The sequence below is a fragment of the Amblyomma americanum genome, chromosome 7 (genome assembly GCF_052857255.1).
Source record: "Amblyomma americanum isolate KBUSLIRL-KWMA chromosome 7, ASM5285725v1, whole genome shotgun sequence".
Taxonomy (NCBI): domain Eukaryota; kingdom Metazoa; phylum Arthropoda; class Arachnida; order Ixodida; family Ixodidae; genus Amblyomma; species Amblyomma americanum.
The window spans coordinates 29,361,790-29,386,850 of record NC_135503.1 but is presented as its reverse complement, the minus strand read 5'-3'; the positions used below and the strand labels follow the sequence as shown (position 1 = coordinate 29,386,850).

At 47.8% G+C, this 25,061-nt stretch overlaps 2 protein-coding genes across 6 annotated transcripts in view; one reads left to right on the top strand and one right to left on the bottom strand.

Annotated features, from left to right (window-relative positions):
• The window catches only part of LOC144098756 (GRAM domain-containing protein 4-like), a 111,770-nt gene that overhangs the window by 60,519 nt on the left and 26,190 nt on the right, over nucleotides 1-25,061 (top strand). The window contains exon 1 of one of the 5 annotated variants that reach the window (XM_077631609.1): nucleotides 18,183-18,461. The exons of the other annotated variants lie outside the window; for them this stretch is intronic. Coding sequence (XP_077487735.1) covers nucleotides 18,324-18,461 — 138 coding nt within the window. The 5' untranslated portion in view covers nucleotides 18,183-18,323. Of the gene's footprint in view, nucleotides 1-18,182; nucleotides 18,462-25,061 lie in introns of those variants that run through there. 5 annotated transcript variants of the gene reach the window in all.
• LOC144098754 (histone lysine demethylase PHF8-like) overlaps nucleotides 1-25,061 on the bottom strand; it is a 171,290-nt gene that overhangs the window by 144,136 nt on the left and 2,093 nt on the right. The gene's annotated exons all lie outside the window — the stretch shown is intronic.

Genomic DNA, 25,061 nt, shown 5'->3' with positions numbered 1-25,061 from the left:
GTCGTTATCGATTGAGGTGCGCGTGTGAAATGCTATTCACCTTTGAGCCCATTTTGCGCGAAACAATATCTCGCATCTGCCCGGGATGTTGATTCGTATAATATTACGCAATTCGTTCATTCATTACCTCAGTCAAAGCTTTCCCTTCGAATTGCACCAAGAGATGCAACCCAAGGTTGTGCGCGGAACTAAGCATTAAAACAATAAGACTTGAAACGGAGGAAGGGGGAGCGGAGTTCGCATTACTGCCCACTCTAAACAGAAATGAGCAAGAAGGGAGTAAACTGTCCACCAGGGCTCACTCCCTTTTGCGAAAGGGTGCGCGCTACAGGACAGATTACCCCCTTTCTACTCCTATATAAGAGTATTTGTGTTTAGAATGTGGTCGCGTGCAAAAGCCTGCACAGTGATTGGTTGGTGCATTGGATACATCGCTGTTCCGCTCCCTCAGGACGTTGTGCTTGTGCGACAAGTTGTGACAGCAACGCACGCAAGGTTCCCACAAAAGTTTTAGGAGAAAGAAAATTACAACAAAGCTTAAATGCGGGTATTTACCGCTTCGTTCTGGAGCTGTATCCACCTATACAGCACGTTTGAAACTGGATGCAAGGTGCTATAGGCGCGTTGGATTTAGGTATACCTTGACGTAGAGTGACGCAGGTACTTTGCACGTTTAGTCGAGTACAAATGCGGAAGAAATGGTGCGTCAGAACAAATAAGTTACAGTTAAGCTGAGTAGGCAAAGAGTTTCTTCCTCAGTATGTAATACGAGCGGCACAGAAAAAATGAAAGCCTGAAATCTAAGCTTCAACTAACACCGTGAACTGCATGACTGCTTGAACATAAAGAAAAAATTGACTTGTGTAAATGCAATGATTACCGTGCCATCTGCATGAAAGCGAGTGACGTCAGGATTTTCATTTTCTTGTACAGCGGCAGGGCAGCAGGAGAGAGCGGAGAGGCTTTCTTAGTGTTTTGTACGTGGTGCTGCGTTCACATCTTACTCGTGAACAGTCGCCTACACTCTAAACAGAAAGAAGTAAAAAAGGGAGTAACCTGTCCTCGCACTCCCTTTTCTAAAAGGGAGTGCGCTAGAGACACCTTACTCTCCTTTTAATCTCATATCGGCATATTATTGTATATAGCGTAGAAGCCCTGCGCATTAAGAATCGAATAACAAAGAAAGACAGAGACAGGAAGATCTGGAGGAAGGGGGGGGGGGGGGGGTGACAGAGGGCAGTCACGCCTATCGTACTTCAAAAGGGGAATACATTGTAACTCAGTTTCAGTCAGTTCTCACTTTTTTTTTTTCAAGCAGTTCTGTTGTTTCTGCTTTACTGCTTTCCCGCAGAAAAAAAAAAAAATTATTTAGGGCCAAAAGGTTCAACCTCGTAATTTTTTTTTTGTTGAAAGCTCATTGCTCTTTTTCGTGAAGAAAAGGAAAGAAGTATGACGTGGCTTGATTCAGGGTGAAGGTGATTGTTGGGCGCTCACAATATTGCGCCCCGCACCTCAAAGGCTGGAACGAACAAACGGAATAGCCACGCCCAGAAGATCAAAGCGCGGTCCTTTTCGACTCCGCCAATGAATAAAATGGCGACTACACCGCTTTTGATTCGATTTTGCATATATATCCGTGGAGTGAGTAGACTTGATAAGAATATATAACGAACGCGAATGTGAACTATTTGCAGTAAAGTAAAATTGAATAGGCCCCGCGAAGTCACTTTCACAGCGAAGATACCGAGATGGGAGCTCTCTAAGGAAACACGGTTTCTGCGGAGTATTTTTTTTTTACTACACAATGCAAGGCCAGTTACAGGGCATGGTTGGTGTGACTATAAGCGACGCCAAACTTATGCCGAGTGTATCTGACAGAGACATAGAGTGTTTCTAAATTCAATATCCACTCCCCATCGCGCCTGCACCTTTCTGTCCTCATTTTGTTTTTTTGCCAACTGTCTTGGGTATTCTGCGCGCCGCGCAATTTTGAGCCATATTTCAGCACCCAGTGTCGTTACCAGGCCTTTCTTTCTCCTCACCACAATCTCCCTTTCTTCCCTATAGACCTCAAAGCCAATGTTTTCGCCACGCGTTTCATTGTGACGTCGACATGTCCTCGCTTCTTTCATTGGTTGGGATTTTGCTCTGGTTCAGCGTTAGTGGAAAGGTCAGTTAAATCTCAGAAACATTCTCTTGTACTTGTTTTCCTTTTTATGGTACTAGCATCTCGAGTCTCACAAACATACACAGAGGCAGCGTGGTTTACTTCTTCGTTTATTTGCGTCTTAGTAAATGTCCTTCCCGACGTACATGTTTGACGAACGTCAAGCAACGATGAATGTCGTGCGGACCAGCTTTTGCGTCTCGATCTACACGAGAAAGTGATGTCGCGCGGACAGGAAAAAGAGAAGAAGAAAGAAGAGAGAGGGGGAGAGAAACGGGTGAAAATAATGAAAGAAAAGTATTCGCAGACCTTGCTTTTACAATATAGAGCCCTCGTTCCATCACTGGCGCTGCTCGTAAATGCTAGCCTCGAAGCGGAATAAAAGAAGGAAAAAGAAAAGTGTCGTTCTATAGCGTGGCAACGTCAAGGACGCGCTTCAACTGAAGCGGCACAGCATGAGTGGACTTTGATTTTGACTTCTCTACGATTCACGGCATGTTAAGCACCCGCTGTCCCTGGTGATGGTCTCACACGACGCTCATATGCTCGAGTTGATGGATGTTGGTTAGGCTGAATGAAGGAGCAAGGAAATCCTGCGCCATGTATTCGGGAAGCGTTATACACAGGGAGATAAGGTTTAACGACTGTCGTAAACATCGCAGGGTTGGATGGCAAAACTTTTTATTTGCTGTTCCGACGGCTACAGCTACTACAAGAAGGGCTAGAACATGGTGACGTGGCCGCTCTTAACAATCATTTGTCAGCAGTGAAGAGGAGTCAGGAAGCATCATTTAGAGGGGGAGATGATTTAGCGACTGTAGAATAAACAGGGCAAAAGTTTCAGTGCGCAGGCACTACTTCACTAGCCATCCTGAAAAAGGCGACGTCTGTCTCAAGCCTCTCAGATGCCTGCAGAAATAAAACAAATATTGCCGCGACTGGGCTTCGAGCCCGCGGCGGCGTGAACAGGTCAGCTTTTACTGGCCACTGCACGAGAGCCGCTATGCTATCGCCGTAGCCTGTCACGCCTCGTGTTGGTTGGTTGGCCTCAAACAATGCTGGCACATACCCACTGCGGGGGAGTGGCCAAGACACAGGCGGTTAATTGCTGGGTACAGGAACGTTTTGACGGGAAAAGGAGCAGTAATAGTATGTAGCCTGATAGATTGGTAGACGGAAGGACAGGGGTCCTGCTAACTTGGAGATCGAAGACGGGACAATGGCTTAATGCGCATAATAGTATACAATGCCTGTAATGTTTCAATGGCGTGCAGTCCGCGTCACCATGTGTAGAGTGCTCGAGCAGTGCGTACGTGGAAACAAAAAGTGAAATTACAGAGCAGCCCCTGATTTCTCGGCAAAGTAGTCGTGTCTGCTTTGTTTGCGGTTATATCTGGCACTACTTCAGCTAAAGTGTTTCCTCTGGAACCTATAGCGGCTGCGACAAGATCTGGATTTGTATGCACGGTAGTGCACCGCCCGAGCGCTCTACACGAGGGCGACGCAGACCGTACTGGCTGTGAGCGGAAAAAAGAAATTAGAATGGGAGTCGCTGCGTTTCTTGAAGGAAATTTTGCACAGCAGAGCGCACACTCCTGTCGCTTCGTCCAAGCAAAGAAGCGCCAATGGAATTTGCAAAAGACGCTTCCTCAAATGAGAGAAGCGGCGGCAGAACAGCTGGAAGTGATCTATTGTCTCAGGTTCGGCACAAAAAGGGCGCACACTCGCGCTCTGTGCATTGCACATCGTCGTCTTCATCAACTTCCATCTGTGCGCAAGTGACGAAAGGAAAGCGAGATGAAAGGAAACGCACATAACTGGCTCCCTGGATCAGTGGGCACCTCGGCCGCGCTTTCAGGTACTACGTGGCAGTGGTGTCCACTTGCAAAAAACTGCTTTCGCATATTTCGTGCGCCCCGCCGCGGTGGCTCAGTGGTTAGGGCGCTCGACTACTGATCCGGAGTTCCCGGGTTCGAACCCGACCGCGGAGGCTGCGTTTTTATGGAGGAAAAACGCTAAGGCGCCCGTGTGCTGTGCGATGTCGGTGCACGTTAAAGATCCCCAGGTGGTCTAAATTATTCCGCAGCCCTCCACTACGGCACCTCCTCTTCCTATCTGCTTTCACTCCCTCCCTTATCCTTTCCCTTACGGCGCGGTTCAGGTGTCCAACGATATATGAGACAGATACTGCGCCATTTCCTTTCCCCAAAAACCAATTATTATTATTATCATTATTATTTCGTGCTTAGCAATGCTTAACCGCCAGTAATATTTTTTTTATTTACTGCTTCAAGAGCAAGAAAACCTTAACGACCATGCCTAACTCTCTCGCCATTCGCGAATAGTATACGAGGTTTGTTAATTTCACTTTAGCCACAGCAAAGGCCTTAGCTAGCAAGTAAAATCAATCAAAATATCTTAGACATGAATACTGTTATGAAGGTGGGTGTAGTCGTTCGAAAGAACTCTTCGACACAACTTAGCCTTTGATGTATGCGTCTGTGACGCCACTAAACCATTTATACAAAGTGCTCCCCATCCACATGGCGACATAAACTTTTAACTGCACTAAGGACAGAAGCAAATATATTTACAAAATGCAACGTAAATGATTTTTTTTTTGCTGCGCCCTTATCATACAGAACGATAGCAGCGCGACCCCTAGAATGCGCTACGAACCAGACATGTGTATATCTGATGTGTGCTTGCTGACGTCAGAGGATAAACACCCAAGTGGCCGACTGGCCTGAGCCACAGCAACAGTGGCAGAAACTGTACATAAACTGAGAGCTACACGTCAGAGACGTGGGCCGCGACCATGGCGCGCGATTAAGGCAGCAACGCAGTAAACCCCTGATTAATGAACGAACGCTCATAAGCGGCAACGCCAGCGAAGCAGCAGAAAGAAAGAAATGCACTTTAACAAACGACATGTCGCCCCTGGCGTTACTTGCCGGCCGCGCGAAACCGCCTTATCGAGGTCGGTGGTGCTACCTTGCGAAACACCGAGCAAGCAACAAATACAAACGATCACATTGCCTTGGGTCCGTTGCATGTATTCTGCGCGCAAGAGGTGAGGCTAAGGGGCTCCCTACATTGTGTGTGCAGTGTTCAAGCGATAACCTTGCGGAATATTACAGCGGGAGGCGAGGCAGCGTGCGCCGATTGTAGAAAGCCTTTAAAGAGGGACAGAAACAAGTTAACTCCCGGCGGTCGACCGCGCGATCAATGACGCAAAAGTATTTTGCCCATAGTGAACTCAGGCTCAAGTCTGTTCGTGCGACGCCAGCGCCGCGCTTCTCCCCTGGCGGCGAGTCGTAGCCTAATGGGAATACACGCTGCCGGGGCTGAGTTTTGCGGCGGCGGCGGTGGTGGTAAACATTTTTAATGCGAAAGCATTAGATGGCTATGCTGACGCCGGAAGTGTCCGCAAAATATGTTGCCGGAAGTTGGTACCCTGTAGCGTCACTGGGGTCCTGGTTGACCAATTCTGATAGCGACAGTGATAGTTGGTGATAACGATGACGATGATGATAGTGATGATTAAAGCAATAGTGATAGTCGGTAACATCGGTTATGACAGTGGTGATGTTAGTAATGATGATGATAGCTGTGATAGGAAAAAAAAGGTCGCAGGTTCAAGTTCCGTGAAGGTCGTGGGTTAGAGTCCTGCTAAGGTCGTTGGCTCGAGTCCCGTGAAGTTCGTAGGAAATGAAAAAGGGAGGGAGAAAGAGCAAACGGAAAGGCTCTCGCATTTCCGCTCTTAAGCAGACTTAAGTGCTATCCTGTAATTTTTTTACTGTCATGTACTATGAGGTGCTTGGACCCAGGTCCTCACAAATCTAGGTGGAGCTCCTATTCCGGAGCCCCAGTGAGGTCTAACGCCGCTCGTGCCTTGGCGATCGAAGTCTGTTGAGACTGTAGGTCATGGCTAGGGTGCCTCGATGCCAGCGCCGGGTGGAGACAACTTAAAGGTACACTGAGGAGAACCCTATCAAAATTTTTTTGTTAGCAATATCTGATAGTTCGGCATTTCATGGCTTTGTTGACGCTTGTCCGGGAGAGAAAGATGCATTTATTTCAAAGAAATTTGGATTCGAAGTTGAAAAATTTTTTCCCGCCGCTCCGATTCAAACTCGAGAACTCATATGACGACACGGAGAACTCTTATGACGACACAGAACGAAGTGACGTGAAACGTGACGTAAACGGAGACTGTGATTTCTGGCGGCTAGCGGTGCGGTCTAGCAGCTGCCGAAATGAAAGCTACCGCCGCCGCACGTTGAAGGCATCTATCGGGGGTCGCCACCGTCGCTTCGTTTACGTTTGCACCGGCGTCTTGCCAGCGTTACGATGGATCCCGTTCCCGAACCCGACGACGTAGTTCTCGCAAAAACTCTGGCCTGCATTTCAGCGACCTCAGCCCCACAGAGCGTGCGATGCTTTTGAGGGAGCACGGTTAGGTTAGGCGCCGGCGGGTGGTTTCCCCCTTCCTCAGAGAGCAGCCGTCGCAAACTAAATATCATAACCCCAGTGCGGGGAGTCGCGAGGGGCCAGGACAAGGTCGGCGCCTTGCGCCCATCGGAGGGTGGCCGGGGCTTTGGGGCCAACGGATTGGGATTCCTTGAACGGTGCGGTTGCACGGTGCAGCAGGCGGCGTCGAGGTCTCCCACGGTTGCAAGGGCCAAGATATTTATTTATTTATTTGCCACAAAAAAAAAAACGGATGGGTGCTCAAGGGCGGTCGTGTTTAAAGTTGGCGGCTTGAAACTAAAGCCGACGCACGATGCTTCAACGGCTTCTGCTAGATCCAACGGGTCCACTGGATCGGGCACTCTCGCCCACTTGCATGTACCTTCAGATGTGTACTGTGAATGGATTAAATTAGCCGAGAGCTCTAAAAGAACAGCTCCGCCCAACTGCCGAAGCTTTTGAATTACGTCACAACGCGCACCTCGCCGCGGAGCCGAGGTCAGTCTGGCCGGGCCGGCGTCGGCTGGTGCACTCCGCGCGAAATAGAGACATGCTCGAAGTCTCCCCGCCAGTGCGGTCAGAGTGCGCCGAAGCCGCCGAACGCGTCGGCGGTCAAGCGCAGTTGGAGTAGAGAGGGTCTCGCTTTGGCCGACGTGACGTCGCCGCGCAGCGCGCGCGCGCGCTCGTTACGCCGGAGCATAAACGCGCCTTAGCAGAGTCTGTGCTTAACCGCTAACCAACGTATTCGGCGGCGGCATCCATGGGAGCCACTGAAACCCCTGCCCACTCACTAAATAAAAGAAAAGAAGTCCGGTGCCGAGGTTCGGAATCGAACCAGGGCCTTCGGCGTTTGAGGCGGAAACGCTACCGCTCCGCTACGACGGCTCAAGTTACAGCTGTCAATAAAGGCGCATCTAGTGAATGCACTCTTCTGATGCAGAAATCTCCGCGCTTTCGCTACGTATATCCTGGCCTAACAGAGCTAGGCCATCAGCAATTTTTCTGAACTGCCTTGTCCCTTGTCTCCCGTCCCTGATAAACGATTTCCGTTAAGTAGTTTGAAGTTGACTGGCACAGCCGGGAATGTTTCGCCGGGCAAGCGTGCGAATACACAAGTGCTGCCTTGTGCGATCACCGACCATCGTGCCATCATAGCTTTTCATCGACCGTGACGATCATCTGACAAGCCTTAACAGGCTCCTTCAAAGGTTAACTAGCACTTGAAGCGGCACTTGGAGTTCCTCTGCTGTTCGGCGCTTGTAAATCGAAGCGCGTCAAAAACAAAACCACGGGGCCCGCAAAGCTCATAGACGCGAAGCGCCATAACAAATCGAAACTCTCCTGGCCGCCTGTGGCGCCGCCAAACATCCGTTTTCTTTGCTTCCAACATTCAGGTTGTCTTTTGCCTGCCTTCCTTGTGTGATAAAAGTGCACTATTGGTTTTAAAACAAAACTTACTTCAATATTGACCTGCGCAACCTACCTTTGTCAGCCTCAGAGATTCGCGACACCAAGTAGGATGGAAAATTCCTCCAAGGTGGCGTCTCTTGTCCTATGGCGTCACTACGCTTGTACTTGCGAGATTGGCCTGTGGTGGCGATACCTGTATTTTGGTTCTTGCTATTTTCTACCTTACAAGAGCTTTGTTTTCAGTAAGAGCGGCGTTTTTGTGATCAGGAGCTGGTATTCTATCGATACAAGACAACTTCAATTTCTCCTCAGTGTCCCTTTAAGCAACGCCGCCATATTGAATCACAACTGGCCTCTCCCATGTGCCGCGAAATGCTCGACTGGTAACCCAGTGCAGCTCTCGCTGCAAAAGGCCGTTCAAATTAAAGCAATTTGAAGCGCGCCGAGAGCATGAACGGCGCCGTTACAAACGCTAGCGCCGCTGATTCCGTGTGATTCAATATGGCGGCGCCGCTGAAGTTGTCTCCGCCCCGGCGGCGCTGGCATCGAGGCACTCTTGGTCATGGCAGCTGAGCAGCTCCACGGCATGAGCGAGAGCGCGCTCTCAGTCCGGCAGAGGCAAAGCAGGCGACGCTAGTTTGGTGCATTCACTCGACAACGACGTGCTGAGCGAAGCGACATTTTCGCAGTGTCAGAATTGCAGTGCAAGGGACGAGATGCACCGTTGAAACCATCCGGTTATAGGCGCCTCTTCGCATTTGGCTCGCCTCATTCCTGTGGCTGGCTGGTGCATGAATTTACTTCGTGATAATTTGCACGAAAGCACACCGCAGCTGCGTGCTTTCAGTGAGGTTTAATGTCAGCTTTGCAGGTGCGTTTTTCTACTTGAAAGAAAAGCTCCCGCTTTTGCTGGCATGGACACGCCAGCTTTGAGAGAAAGGAATAAGACTGAGACAGCGTAGACATTTGCCGCCATTTTCTAAGCGCAACTACCTTTCCAACATTGCCTCTTCAAATATTCAGCAACATGTCACATGGCACGGTGTACATTTTTGCAGCTGAATTCAAATTTGCACTTCTGCCACACAATTCCGCGAGCGCGTACACGAAAATTAAGACGAAAGAATTTGCTTAAAAGTGTCCTAACATAAAACGCCGAGTACAATGTTTCGAGTGTGTCTTTCCGCCCGCGCGCGTACACGAAGAGAAAATTAAGACGAAAGAATTTGCTTAAAAGTGTCCTAACATAAAACGCCGAGTACAATGTTTCGAGTGTGTCTTTCCGCCCGCGCTTTTTACGCAAAGGGTGTCGCGCGCACGATCTACCACAGCGCGCGCCTGTCGCTCAGCACTTCTCACACAAACGCCGTGTGCGCACATAATAATAATAATAATAATAATAATAATAATAATAATAATAATAATAATAATAATAATAATAATAATAATTGGTTTTTTGGGGAAAGGAAATGGCGCAGTATCTGTCTCATTTATCGTTGGACACCTGAACCGCGCCGTAAAGGAAGGGATAAAGGAGGCAGTGAAATAAGAAAGGAAGAAAGAGTTGCCGTAGTGGAGGGCTCCGGAATAATTTCGACCACCTGGGGATCTTTAACGTGCACTGACATCGCACAGCACACGGGCGCTTTAGCGTTTTTCCTCCATAAAAACGCAGCCGCTGCGGTCGGGTTCGAACCCGGGAACTCCGGATCAGTAGCCGAGCACCCTAACCACTGAGCCACCGCGGCGGGTATGTGTGCGCACAGCAAGTTTTGCGCCTGGAACGCCAATACGCTCACAAAACTCACGTGCAAGCTTGGCATGAGCACCGAAATAATGACGCGCACATCTCGCCTAACCTCGCAGTGCTTAAATTTCAGCTGCTTCGCGGCCATGTCAGCAGTTGATGTTCCGATGGATGAAGCGCGCGTGGGTAGTCAGTGAATACAATGTCATGGCCTTGGAGAAATTTTTAGTCACTTATACTGGCCACTATCCGCATTTAGCCGTTGTGTGTTTGTCTGTTTGTTTGTCTAAAGCCAATTTTGCGCGCGCGCGTGTGTGTGTGCGCGCGCGTCTGGACCACTGATTGATCAGTATAATATAAAGTCACCAGAACTTGAAAAACATAACAGCATTTAATTCACGACGTTTCGGCTGGAGGACCAGCGTGAATTAAATCCTTTTATGTTTTCAAGTTCTGGTGACTACACACACACACACACACACACACACACACACACACACACACACACACACACACACACACACACACACACACACACACACACACACACACACACACACACACACACACACACACACACACACACACACACACACACACACACACACACACACACACACACACACGCACGTTAAAGCCAGCCTACTGCACGTTTATAGGCATACGCTTCTTGATTTCGGAAGGTAATTGGAAGCACCCATGACGCCGAGCCACAGAGATGTACAAAAAAAAAAACACCGCTGGAAATGAGTACGTGGCGGCGATGATGGGTTTTTTTATGAGATACCGGTGTTTTGTTGTTTTTTTGCGACGCCTGCGCGTCAGCGTTATAGGTTTTTACGGTTTAATTCCCCCTTTTGAAGAAGGTTGTGCGAAACAACGAGTGAGCAACAGCCGCGTACGGAGAAAACCACTTCTGGAAAAATTCTGGACCTTGGCCAACTTTGCCAGCTACGATCGCTACGAAGCGGTTGACTGTTGTCGATGCCCGAGTCTTATTTTTTGCTGATTTGCTTATTACGCTTCCCTCGAGAGTGCGAAGTTAAGAGTCCCTTACGCTTTGTAACAGCAATAGCGATCTTGTTGTATCACGCGTAATAAGTCTGTAACACTCGAACATGGAACTATCAAAGTGAACGATGCTATCCGATGCCCGGTTTAGCAACAGACGACGAGAATCAGTCGCAATCAAGAGAGTTACAAAAAATAACCCAGACCTTTCTCTTCTCTCCTGAATCATTTGATGCTAACAGATGCGCTGCTTTCCTTGGTGCATAAAACGCTATCGAGGTGATTCCAATTAGAGATTCGGCGGCGGTGGTAAACTTTATCTGGTTAAACGCCGGACGAATTACCAGCTTACTATATACAGTGAACTTGCTTAGCTTGTGCTGGCCTTCTAGTTGCATGTACACTAGACACCCCAATACAACTGATTATATACCTATTTGGTGAACGAGCCCAACGGTTCCCGTAGTTTCACTGTCTTCTATTTCACAAGCGCAGAAACCGTCTCGTTCGCAGCCCTTCAGAAAACAAAAAAAAAGAACAGCAGATTACCTTTGGCTGCCGTCTAGTTACTGGCGACTCAAGTAGTTTGTTTCGCTACGCTGCTGCTTTACCAGGCCAATAGGGTGACCCTGCGCTGCGCGCATACTAAGCCAGAAAGCGGGGCGCGCACCTATCAGCTCTGCATCCCCCAGGAATCGGATACCGGTCTCGAACAGCGGCGCCCTTGACATTCTAGGCAGCCGTTGTGAGCACCGTATACACTCAGTCCTTCCTTCTTGAACTGCGTTGCCAGCGAGTGTATACGCCATCCAAACCACTGCGGCAGCGTAATTTCACAGCCCGATCCGTTTAATCCTTCGACACTGCAAGGGAAGTGCTGCCGTGCGCATGGCGCTGAACATGGACTGAAAGGTCGGTCGACAGGAAATGCTACGTTGTGTATGTGGAGGAGGAGAAAACAGGGGCGGAGGGCGCCCAAACAACCGTTTGTCAACACTCGCCGCTAAGAAACTGCGCCGAGCGGGTCTTCTCGCCGTCCGCCTGATAAACGTCATGACGCCGTCGCTCTGATTCACGCGCCTGCGCGCTAAGCCGCGTGGTGAGGCTAGCGAGGCCACGACCCCTCCTCCTCCTCTTCGTCGCGGTAGCGAAGGCGGCCCTGAGCCGCTCGCTCTCAAGGTCGTGCCACGCCGGAATGCCCAGAGTGCGCAATTTCTCCGAGCCTTTGCGTGGGTCAAGCTGATTTTTTTTTCTCTCCGTGCGATATATCATGATAGTCTATGGAGATCCGACCGCGTCAAAGGCAAGACAAGAGTTCTTCTTCAGGTCAGCGTTTGCAATGTGACCGAAACCTCGTTGTCATCTGACCATCGTGCCCCTAAATATGACGATTTTTTTTGTGTATCCTTTACTATAACCAGTTATAAAACGTGCAGGCAAAGGAACTGCCGGCGCATTTTAGTAACACCAATTCATCTCACGTATTTTCACGTACAAATATAATAATTCACAGGGACACCGAATTACATTTATGCGTTGGCAGTGTGATGCCGTTAGAAGTTGTGACCCTGACGCGTCTCTCTGCACACAACCAGACATCTCTTCGGGTCATCTTGCTCGCGACTAGATGTTTCTCCGAAGGCGTCTAGAGATGGCGACAGGGACGCAGTGAAGGTACAAGGAAGCGTATCGTTGTCACTTCCTGGCTGATTACGTCACTCCCTCCAGCCAATGGGAATTTTCCTGTTTGGTGATGTCACTTCCCTAGAGCCAATGAGCTAATTTTATGAACGACTACACTTTTTTTTTCTCAGTGAGGCCTAATGCATTCGCATTAAAAATACAAAGAGGTGGGTTACTCTACGAGAGATAGAGTATTCAATGGAATCAAAGAACTCATGAAATAACCGAGCCGCGTGCAGCAAACCACGTAGTCAGCTGACGTTGCATCCCACTCTTGGAAGAGAAGCTGCACGTGGCTCGGGGCCACCAATGGCGCATTCATGAGCAACTAAGGGCCACCGCGCGTCGTGCGCGGGACTAAACACGCGTTCGTTACACCAAACACGAACAGTGCGGTGCTTCAAAGTGTATACTGTGCAGTATGGGCGACCTGATGCTGCAACGTTAGGCAACGTTTACGGAAACCGTACGAACTTCTACTCCTCGACGCAATTCCGTGCAATTGTGGCTGCGGGTCGCCCTCGCTGCGTTTGAAGGTCACCAAGCGTAGAGTACGACGTTGGAGGACACGCATCAGTGAGAAATACGGTGATGGAGGCGATAACCAAGGCAGGCCGCTCTCCATCATACGAGAGGGCACGCTTCCTTGCGCTCTATACCTCCGGCTGCCCGGGCTGCCAGCCAAATTCCGATCCCAGGCATCACGGCGCCGGAGGCGCTAACTTCAGCTAAGGCAGGAGCCACAGTATGAGTCATTTTTGAGACATGCGCTTATAAATGCGAAAGCATTATATGGTTATGTCGTGTCAGCGAAGTGTCCACAAATTTTGTCTGCACGATTATGTCGTTCTGTGGAGATAAGTGTGCAAAAGTTTGTGTTAGGTAGTGCGTGAGTAGACCTTGAAATGGGAAACGTTTTGGTTGATTAATTGTAATTAGTTAATCAAACTGAATTAATGAGATCAAATGCTGTGTTTGAAGCAGGTTTTGTGTGACTGACGCGATGAAAAACGATGTAAGTGCGTGAGAAGGCTTAATTTGTATAAAAATAAAATAAGCAATAAACAATAAAAATAAATAAATATAAACAAAACTAAACATTTCATACAACAGAAAATGAAAAATAGAGAGAGAAAGAGAGAAAAGGGAAAGCCTGTCGCATTTCCGCTCCTAAGCAGACTTAAGTACAATCGTGTAATTTTCATTTTTTTGTGAAGGAGATAGTTTACGTCACTCCAAACTGCTGCATCGCTTATATTCTCGCTTTATTTAGTACAGAATCAGAATAAGAAATGTTTCGTTGGTATTCCATAGCTTTCTATTGTATTTTGTAAAAAAAAAAACAGGGGCACCATAACTCAGCACAGAAATTGTGAGAGGAATCCTTAATTTAAACAAAGTTAGTACATCAGCGGTAATACTTAAAGATACAAAATAAATAAAAAAAAATGAGCACCCAAGAATTAAGAACAGCCGCCGCGGTGGCTCAGTGGTTATTGTGCTCGGCTGCCGAGCCGAAATACGCCGGTTCGATCGCGGCCGCGGCGTTCGCGTTTAGTAGGAGGCGAAGTGCTAGAGGCCCGTGTACTGTACGAGGTCAGTGCACGTTAAGCTAGAACCCCAGAAAAAAAACCCCAGATGGTCGACATTATCCGGAGCCCTTCACTACGGCGTTCCTCATCGCCTGAGTCGCTTTGGGACGTTAAACCCCCATAAACCAAGCTAAACCAAGAACAATAAAAAGAACAAAAGTGCGTGCAATTTTTCCTAGTTTGTGCTATTCTACCTACGGTTCAAGAGTTCTGACTGCTCGCTTGCATGACCGAAACGACACAGCTGACGTAACGGCTTGTGGTAACTTACTCCACAGCTTTGTAACAGAAACCGATCACGAGAATGATCCGTAATTTGTTCGAATATGTGGTGCGGCTGGCGTGTTGGATGAAATCAATTGGAGTGCATGTTCATGGGGGATTTGTGAGCGCAAAATGAATAAATAGTCGTTTTACACGAGCACATAATGAATAACTAGTCCATTTGCGTGCGAAAAAAAAAAGGTTGAAGTTAGTTCGGAAGGTAAAAGTGGAAATGCCTTTCGTCTCCGGTCTTCTCATTTCTTCCATTTTGTTTTTCACACCGATCAGAGTAGCAGAGAGACAGAGGCGAGTAGGAGTGTTTCCCAGGGCTAAATATAGCGCTGTACGCACGCTTCTCTGTTTGCTGCCCGCAAGCGCTTGCCTGCTAATCAGCCAGTCGTTTCTGGACGCTTGCCCAGCTCCCGTACTCGAAGAACGGCGTGACGAGTTAGCCCACCGTCTCACACCCTTTTAAACTACTTGGGAGTAATGGCAATCGTATCATGTTGTCATCGTTTAATAATAATAATAATAATTGGTTTTTGGGGAAAGGAAATGGCGCAGTATCTGTCTCATATATCGTTGGACACCTGAACCGCGCCGTAAGGAAAGGGATAAAGGGGGAGTGAAAGAAGAACGGAAGAGAGAGGTGCCGTAGTGGAGGGCTCCGGAATAATTTCGACCACCTGTTTTCCGAAATGTTTGAGAGATCAGTACACATGTCCCGATGATCGCAGTGTCTCTCGAAGATACAGCCCTTCTCAATGAAGCGTGATAATCAGCTTAGCTTTGCGCTCCCGTAGACAGCAGCTCTGCTAAATTCTGAGGGGAAATTAAACGCGAGCAGGTCGGCGACATTTCGCGAACACTGAGCACCCGACCCGCGCCTTTAATCGGCAGTGAAGGTTGGCTGCGAACAGCTGGCGCGTCATAAGACAGTTCCTTGACCCTTGAACGAGCGTGACACTGACGTCACGTGCGCAGCGTAAATCACGTGACCTTGCCTTTGCGTTGACAGAACTTATAGTTTAGCAACCGCCAACAGGTTCAACACGCGTGCACACGCAGGGTTGCGCAAAACTGCGAGGAGTACGTGTCCTGCAATTTTGCGCGGTAGGCTAGTTAGCGGTTGCTGTGCACGTGCGACCTGGAACGCTGCGAATGCTGGTACTGATGTCCACACGGACTTGAATATGTACACGCGTTGAATCACCCGTTGCGGTGGCTCAGTGGTAAGGGCGCTCGGCTACTGATCCGGAGCTTCCGGGTTCGAACCCGACCGCGGCGGCTGCGTTTTTATGGAGGCAAAACGCTAAGGCGCCCGTGTGCTGTGCGATGTCAGTGTACGTTAAAGATCCCCAGGTGGTCGAAATTATTCCGGAGCCCTCCACTACGGCACCTCTTTCTTCCTTTCTTCTTTCACTCCCTCCTTTATCCCTTCCCTTATGTCGCGGTATCGGCGTCAGCGCACGTTAAAGATCCCCAGGTGGTCGAAATTATTCCGGAGCCCTCCACTACGGCACCTCTTTCTTCCTTTCTTCTTTTACTCCCCCCTTTATCCCTTCCCTTACGTCGCGGTATCGGCGTCAGCGCACGTTAAAGATCCCCAGGTGGTCGAAATTATTCCAGAGCCCTCCACTACGGCACCTCTTTCTTCCTTCACTCCCTCCTTTATCCCTTCCCTTACTGCGCGGTTCAGGTGTCCAACGATATATGAGACAGATACTGCGCCATTTCCTTTCCCCAAAAACCAATTATAAATTATATACATCCGTTGAACGGGGGAGGGACGCATTGAAAGCGTTTGAACTATAGGGCTGTGTCTTTCAAACAGAAACGCGTCTGACCCAGCGCTTCTGCGTAGAGTAGGCAGCTGATGAGCCTGCGCTACCACACCACTTACTTGGCTTGTAGCGACATCACCCACAGTCCATTTGTCGGAGTGTTAAATGGACACATCGGGCTCAGCAAAGATCGCCCGTATACTACAAGCTAACTGTAGTTTCGGGTCTTGATTTCAACATGAGATGTTTAAGTGCTTTTTTTGCACGTTATTCTATACCTCGTTTCGTCTATATGAGGTTCTAACATGCAGATTATGCATAGCGGGAGAGGACCACTGTCTTCTCTTGCATGAAACAGGTATGTGTACGCACTGATGACGGCCGTTCTGTCGAACCTAGGCACTACGGGAATACCCCGACCATTACAAGGAAACTAAATATTCTTTTAGACGCATAAAATTGTCTGAAGCCCGCTCCTATGCAAGCATTATATCGATTTCGGAAAGCAGCAGCGCCTAACCAGCGGCACGCTTGGCTTAATTACGCACGAACTTCGCAGCCGCGCAGCTGGAGAAGCGCTGTCGGAGCGAAGGTTAGCATTTACATAATCTCGTTTGAACTGGAAAATTTTCCTTGATGAACCAGGGAATACCAGCAATGCGTGGCTGTTCGGAGGCTACGATTTTTTTTTCTTTCTCGCTTCGAATAAGGACATTGCGGAGTTCAATGTCGCAGACATTGAACGTGGAGCTGGATGCAGCCTACGGGCGCTGTTGATGCAATCTGAGACTCAGGGATCTGAAAAGAAAGTGTTGCCTGTCGTACCCTAGAAGGAACAACTACCAACTCTGGCCACGAGAATATGTAGCCGGAGCCATGCGTCAAACTTTTTGTTTTATAAAAATAATGCTCTATTTACCCGATTTTCTTGCACCACAGGGATGTGGTATTCCCGTTGTTTTGGTTGTTTATATATGAATTAGACGCTGATGTCTAAAAAAAAGACAAACTTTTGGGACTTGGGGAGTGGAGGGGGGGGGGGGGGGAGGCGGGCCTGGTAAATACGGTGATTCTTCGGAGGGTAATTCTGAGCTTCGGAAATAGGTACACAGAAACGTATATAGTTTGTTTTACGACACTCGCACCTGACGTACGCAGTCGATGTGAGCTCATCACGCCTTGTTGACCCTGCTTCCGCGAAAAATTCTCTTCGGAAAGTTCGTCCATCGCCAGGGCCATCTGCAGAAACAACGACGCTTTCGAAAGCCTTCGTCACGAGCATGACCTGGCAAGCTTCCAGTCTGGCAGGGGTAGTCCTTTGATTGCAGGCTATCGAGCGCATGGTAATTGAGGCAGTGACGAACAGGAATTTTTCTTATTTTCTCTCATAACGAAAGTTACTCTCTCTCCTTGTTTACTCTCTATCTTAATGAGAGGTACAGGCCTTTATACCTCTCTCCTTGTTTACCTTCTCTTTCGCAGTTACTCTCTGTTGAATAGGAAATTTTTGTGCTCTCTTCTAACAAACATTACTCTTTTTTACCTTGTTATCAAAATTTGCTCTCTCTTACTCTCTTTCTTAACCTCTTTCAACAAAAGTTACTCTCCTCTCTCCTTGCTCTCTCTCTCTCTCTCTCTCTTTTACGCTCTGTTTAATTCAGGAAAGCGAAAAGAGCCCCTTTTGTACAGATTTGCGAGAGAAAAAAAAAATAAAACCGATCTTCCTGCGCCTTCGCGATCGTCTACACAATTGTATTTCCTCGCATATTCACAAGCACAGCCGCGGACAAGCCCCCGAGCCGTCTGGCATCGATAACCATCGTCGGCCAGCTTAAACAAGGCTTGGGGCTTACGAGACAGGCGCAACCTTGCCGGCGATGCCAATCACGCCCTCTCCGCGCGGAGAACTACGTATGCGAGTCCTGCCTGTTTGCGTCAGAGGGGGGAAGGTGGTGGGGGAGGCGTCATTTTACCCGCGCGCTTTATAAAACCGGCCGGCGCTAGTCGCGACCACTGCAGTAGTGAAAACGCCACCATTTCCAGCGGACGCAGAGAACGAACGGATTAACCGGACGGATTATTAACCGAAACCACCGTGCACCTCCTTCAGTGCGCATGTGATTGTGACTTTGTGCGTGCGCGCTCCTAGGACCAAAAAGACGAATTCGTGTATATTATACACTCAAACGTTTATGCCTATGGTGTCGACGACACCTGAGAACACGTTTGTCCGTGAAGTGATCGAGGCGACGAGCGAGATGCCCACCGTGACGTCACAGCCCAAAATTCAGCCTCCGCCGCGGAAGCGCAAGACCGATCAGTATCTTAAGGTATGTCGATTTCATCTGTCCGTCTTCGAAAATACCTAATAATAATAATAATAATAATAATAATAATAATAATAATAATAATAATAATAATAATAATAATAATAATAATAATAATTGGTATTGGGGGGAAGGAAGTTGCGCAGTATCTGTCTCATATATCGTTGGACACCTGAACCGCGCCGTAAGGGAATGGATAAAGGAGGGAGTGAAAGAAGAAAGGAAGAAAGATGTGCCGTAGTGGAGGGCTCCGGAATAATTTCGACCACCTGGGGATCTTTAACGTGCACTGACATCGCACAGATTTGTCGTATATTTTCTGTGGTTTAGACAGAATGGAAATTCTTCCGGAAGTGTGTTGTTACATTGATGCCTCAGCGGCGCAAGAACTACTTTCCTCTGTCGATGGTGCGCATGAAAGTAGGAACTACTGCTCAATAATATTTTTTTTTTCATCTTTGTGTGTGGCGGTCGATTATTATAACTCGCTCAAGCTATCATGCTTCTGCAATCAGATTTTTTTTTATTCGTAAGCAATATGAGTTCAGTTGACGAAAGTGTCCGCGTGTGTCTCTGCGTGGCCACCGAGTGAAGCCTCTGGCGTCGGTAGCGAGTCTAAAATTGTTTTTTTTTGTTTTTGAGAAAAGGAAATGATGCAGTAACTGTCTCATATCTCAGTGGGCACGTCAACCACGCCGTATGGGAAAGGATGAGGAAGAGAGCAAAGAAAGAAAGGAAGAAAGAGGTGCCGTAGTGGAGGTCTCCGGAATAATTTCGACCACCTGGGGATCTTTAACGTGCACTGGCATCGCACAGCACACGGGTGCCTTTGCGTTTCGCCTCCATCGAAACATGGCATCTGAGCGCGAGAATCGGTCCGTGACGAGTGGAAAGAGGGAAAATGTGAAGCGAGCGGCGAGTGCGGAGAGGGAAAGCTGCGCCGAAAGCGACCGCGTGTCAGTGGATGATCCAACGCGGCGCGCCAAGGGAAACTGTACATATCGACAAATGTGGAAACATAAAAAATAATTTGCGAGTCACAAAGGCAAGCCAATGCTAAGCGAAATTAATTGGCACAACTTTCAGGCACTGGGGTGCGGCAAAAGGGAAAAAAGCATCAAATAGAAAACCATCATCCTAAAAATGCATTCTGCTTGCGTATTCATCGCTAAGGCGCCCGTGTGCTGTGCGATGTCAGTGCACGTTAAAGATCCCCAGGTGGTCGAAATTATTCCGGAGTCCTCCACTACGGCACCTCTTTCTTCTTTCACTCCCTCCTTTATCCCTTCCCTTACGTCGCGGTTCAGGTGTCCAACGATATATGAGACAGGTACTGCGCCATTTCCTTCCCCCAAAACCAATTATTATTATTATTATTATTATTATTATTATTATTATTATTATTATTATTATTATTATTATTATTATTATTATTATTATTATTCACATCAAACCGACTGAACGCCTGTCATTTTTTTTACATTCTTGCAATGTAAGGAACAGTGACGACGAAACGCTAGAAACTTTTTATTCAACGTTTTTGTTGCGAAGGCTTTAAAGAGTTAAGAAATAAAATATTCCACAGGTTTTGCATGGTGACCTATACAACAAATTTTCATACCTTCATTGTTTCGCTACGTCTCATGGCTTGAGCCAAGGTGCCTTTTCATTTTTTTTGTGTGTGTGCACTAGTAGTTACCACGCAGACATCAAGTTTGGCCACTGTTTGAACAACTGAGCTTCTTTAAGCTTTAAGCTTCTTGCGAAAATGCTTACTGTGTTGAGCAGCGTAATCCATCAGCACACGTATACTACAGAAATACGGTAACACAGTTCCTGAAATTATGATTGTTTGACGTATAGAACTATGCATTGCCCTTGTTTTGGAACTGAAATTCGTAATCAGGCATGCACGGCAACGTCAGAGACGCATCTAGTTCAACGTTTATTTTTACTCCAGCAAGTAAATACTCTGGCTAAATCACATATCATACGGTCATCGGAAACTCTCTCTTAATTTCATGTAGCCTGAATTTACAGCACACCTTTTGAACAAAAAAAAAAAAAAACTCGCACTGCATCTCAGTACAGTTGCTAGTTTGTTCGAAAAACGACAAAAGTTTCAAGTTTCAGGTTTACTGGTCACATAAGGTTAATACATTTATATCGAATCAGCACATATATGAATGTACTAATCTTATGTGACCAAGGACTACTGTACCGCGACAAAGATGTCCCGGTATAGTGCTTCACTATGGGACAGCTTTCTGTACTTATTTAATATGAATGTACTAAACACTTCATCAAAAAACTAGAATCTTGAAGAGCTTCATTAGCAAGAGTTTAAAATGCGCCTGCTAGACGGCACCTTGCAGGTACGGCGGCATCGAAATAGGTGGGTGCTCGAATTTGAAATGATTGTCGAGTCGATGTGAGCTATGGGCGGATTATTCGGTCCGCCTTGCAACCGGAATTCTGACGACTCCATTCGAATCACTTCTCGTAGCAACGGAATACAAATTCTCCGCTAAATTTCAACTGGCGTCATTGACGTCATAGTTCTTCCCAGCAGATACCGCGAGGCGTGCTTCGAATACCGAAGTGCTGCTCGTAGAACCTTGAGCACGTTACCCATAGCTCGTAGGCCCAAGAATCGAGTGACGGTAAAGGATAACCAGCCGACAAGCACTGAAAGCTACAGCGTTTTTTTTCGCCTTCCTAGTTATTTTTTTCGTTATTGTTTATTTGGTAATGCCTAGTAATTGTTTCCGAGGCAGGACTTAAGGAGAGAACAGGTCTCCTGACTGGGTACTGACCGCTACCAGGCTTCCTTATCGCGTTTTTCACGCCTGTTCACACAAGTAACGGAATTTTCCTAAACTCGATATATTGCGGTAATAAAGAGCATAATATTATAAGACAAAATAACGGTCAACGATTAGGGAACAGGGCGCTCTAATTATAATCGACTGATTTAACATGATTTGAGCAGTATTGCTTTCGAGGAATGTTCGAGGGTGTTTCCGATACGGCCGTTAACGCTAACAGGAAGAATTAACATCGTTTTCATCATCTTGAAGAACACATGTATTGGTCGCATCAGCGTTTTTGCTGAATAATTTGGATTAATCAATGCCTGACAAGATTGTTTCGGGGCCGGATGAGTCCGTACATCGATCGACTGATTTGAAATGGCCTGCATCATATATATGTTTTTTTATTCTCATATAGAGCTTTTTGTTTGATATTTTCTGGCTTGTAATGTTCTGTAATACATTCGTTAAATTTCTTATGCAAGTATTTGTTAACTGAATACCTACACAAGTACAAGGAAACACCTTAATCGGTTAATTTATCAATTTATTAAACGCTAATCAACACGACAAAAACGCCTTTTACGGTGGCCGACCTGTACGTAAGTTCTGTGTGAACACCGGTTATTTTTGACGGCGTTCTTGCATGTGGAGTGCCGAAACATCCTATCCGTACACGTATATCGTGCAGTACAACAAAGCGCGCTTACAGTGCCAAAGCGGACCGGTCGAATCGGTTGTTTGGCGACAGGATCTTCTTTTACGCGAGCAACTTTGCCACGATAGCTTGCTCGACATATGCAGTGTGCGTAGATGGTGTTTGTATGTATTCAACTCGCGACGCTACCCCATTCTGGGTCCAACAAGGACGTCGTGGGTGATGCAACGACATGTCCGAGCAGCTCACAGCAGCGCTCAAAGGGAGCTCCATCTCAACGATTCGTGACGTCGTGAAATCGCGTCGCCTACGCGAGAGTCCCATATTTCACGCTCAACTGTGCGCGAGAGCCAGTTATAAATTCAGCGGATTTTGCAATCTGGCGCCTTGCACCGCTCTCTTTTCTTTCTTCTCTTCGTTTTCGTGGTCGTTCGCGTTTATGCTCGCATCTCCGTACGCGTAGACCGCACCAGCCGGACTGCCTCCATCGTTCGTTCCACTGTCTACAGGAGAAGAGGCCGTCCTAACCAGGAAAACTGCGGACCGCTCTCGGTCGGCGACGGGTTCTTTTGTGTCGGTCCGTCGCTGCTGTGTACTGCGGCAGGGATGCAGAGAGAGAGAGAGAGAGATCTGCGTCGCATTCCGGCAAGTCGCCATAAAAGCGTGAGACCATCTCCCGTCAGTGGCCTAGCAGCTTCCTTCAGCTCAAGGTTGACGCATACGCATACTGAGTGCACGGAGGGGATGGGTTTCCTGCGCAGCCCATGGTTGACGAGCTGTGCTGACGCCTTTCAACAGATGCGCCCATGCTTAATTCTTTTTCTCTCTCCCTCTACAGTGATAACTGTACGCAGTACTCTCTCTCTCTCTCTCTCTCTCTGGGAGAAAGTGATGTCGACCTCGTAGTATGTCTTAACACTTCTTTTTGGGCGAGTTGGTGCATACTTGATTTGAAGAAAATAGCGCCAGAGCATGCAAACCACGAAAAGACAAGGACGAGACACAAAGCGCTAACTCACAACTAATTTTGTGTCTTTGTGTCTCGTCCTTGTCTTTTTGTGGTTTGCATGCTCTGGCGCTATTTTCTTCAAATCGTAGTATGTCGTAACCAAAAACGCCCGCATTCAGGTGGAAACTAATTAGATTACAATTTTATCCTTGTAGTGCGCTGCAATTCTATACGGTACGCCAGCGCGCTGTAGCAGTCCCAGAAGTACCACGGCCGGGCGTGGTAGCACACACCACGGTTATGGAGGTGGGCGTCAGGCGAAAGGGACACCATCTGTGGTTCTGTGGGCCAAGTGGGCACCTTATGGCGAGCGCAGCTCAGCTATTAGTGGGTTTTAGAACAACGCCAGTAAACGCTTCGCTGGAACTCTCTCTTGTCATTCTTCGCTTCGCACGACGGCTAAAAATCAGTTCGTTCGTTCGATTTGTTTGTTTGTTTGTTTGTTTGTTTGTTTGTTTGCTTGCTTGTTTGTTTGTTTGTTTGTCTGTTTCAGTCCCATGCAGTATTCATATTCAGTGATGCCGACAACACCCACTTCCCTGCGGCATCGAGTGAAGGCCTTTAGACCTTTTTTTTCCTTCTATCCACCAGTCCATCTATCATGTCGATTATTGCTGATTCGTCGATTACATCCCTCCTCTCGTCAAAGACAGCGTGAAAGTATACGATGTCCTTCGTAGTCCTTGCAGACAAAGCAAAGCTGAACTACAGCATGCACTTTCGCTACTTCCACTTTGGCCGAAGCGCAGACTCCAAAGGTTGCCACTCTGCGAGGGACAGGAGCTACGTTAGATGCATGCTTGCGCACTGTCCTAGAGAGTCATTATCTCCGCATTATGCGTCCCTTATTCAACGTCCGTGATAGCACTGGCCTTCCTTGCCAGGGGAGCAATGGAAGGTCGTCAATCTAGAGAAATTAGGCATTCACGACAAGAACACCAGAGTGATTAATATCTCGCAGTCTTTTGAACAGTACTTGCGCAACGAGGTGAAAGCAGCGGCTTCGAGTTCGGAGGTCGCGGGTTCTCGGTCTCGACACGTCGCTCGTCCGAGAGCTGCCGCATTCTTTCCCGCTTTCACATTTATTTCTTTTATTTCCTTCGCTCTATACGCTCGGCTTTTCAGTGACGTAGACCGGACATTCGCGCACAGTACGTCGGCGGCGATTTCAATCTACGCTGCGCGAAGGACTCCGCTCTCGCGGAAAACAACACAAACAAGCGCACGGAGGCCGCAGACCGCGGCTCCCAGGGTTATAACGGCGCCGGTTTATTCTATATCTTTGTTTTGATTTTACAATGTCTCGCCTGGAAGGGAGTATATATAAGATCGGCGGGGAAATCCCGCTGACTCAGATCGCGCCCTTTACGCAGCGGTGCCGGTAACAGTGTGCCCGCTCGGGCTTTGAATCGTGTAGGTTCAATCCTTTTTTTTTTCCGCCGTTCGAATTGACGTTCATCTTCTACGAATGAAGCCGGGGATGGTTTTTCCGCTTTTTGGAGAATACTGGAGGCGTTCTCCCTTCTCTTCTGACCGGCTGGTTTCCTTTTGCTCGGTGCGTCACTTCCGCTTGCTTGTTTGTTTGTTTGTTTCCTCAGCCTGCTCGTACGCCGATGATGCGAAGTGCTTAGTGACCGCGCGCACTGAACCTACGTGTCCCCTATCAGAGTTTCAGCCGTTGGCATCATGTCGACATCGTCGTTCATGAATAACAGTGATGAGAAAAACTCAAGGAAAATGTTCCTGTAATTTGTACCTTCATGAGAGCGCGACGCGCTCATCGGGGGCTAACTCTAAGGATAAACTTCCCTGTCATTTATACCTTGGCCTTTCACCATATGCGATTCGTTCACAGCGTCGAATTATACACTTATAATTACACTGGGAACAGAGGATTACGTCTAAAAGTGGAATTATACTACCTTTCTCTATGAAGATGTCGAAACCTAGCTCTTGCCTCGATACGTGCCATATTTGGGGTCAACATATCGAATATTTTACTAAGTGGTCAAGCTTCATGCGTAGTAGTGGCGTTTCTTGAAGAATACGGCATCTATAAGAGAAATTACTATACGCATTTGCACACAGCCTGATGGTCGTTCACTGTACTGTTTCAAGGCCTT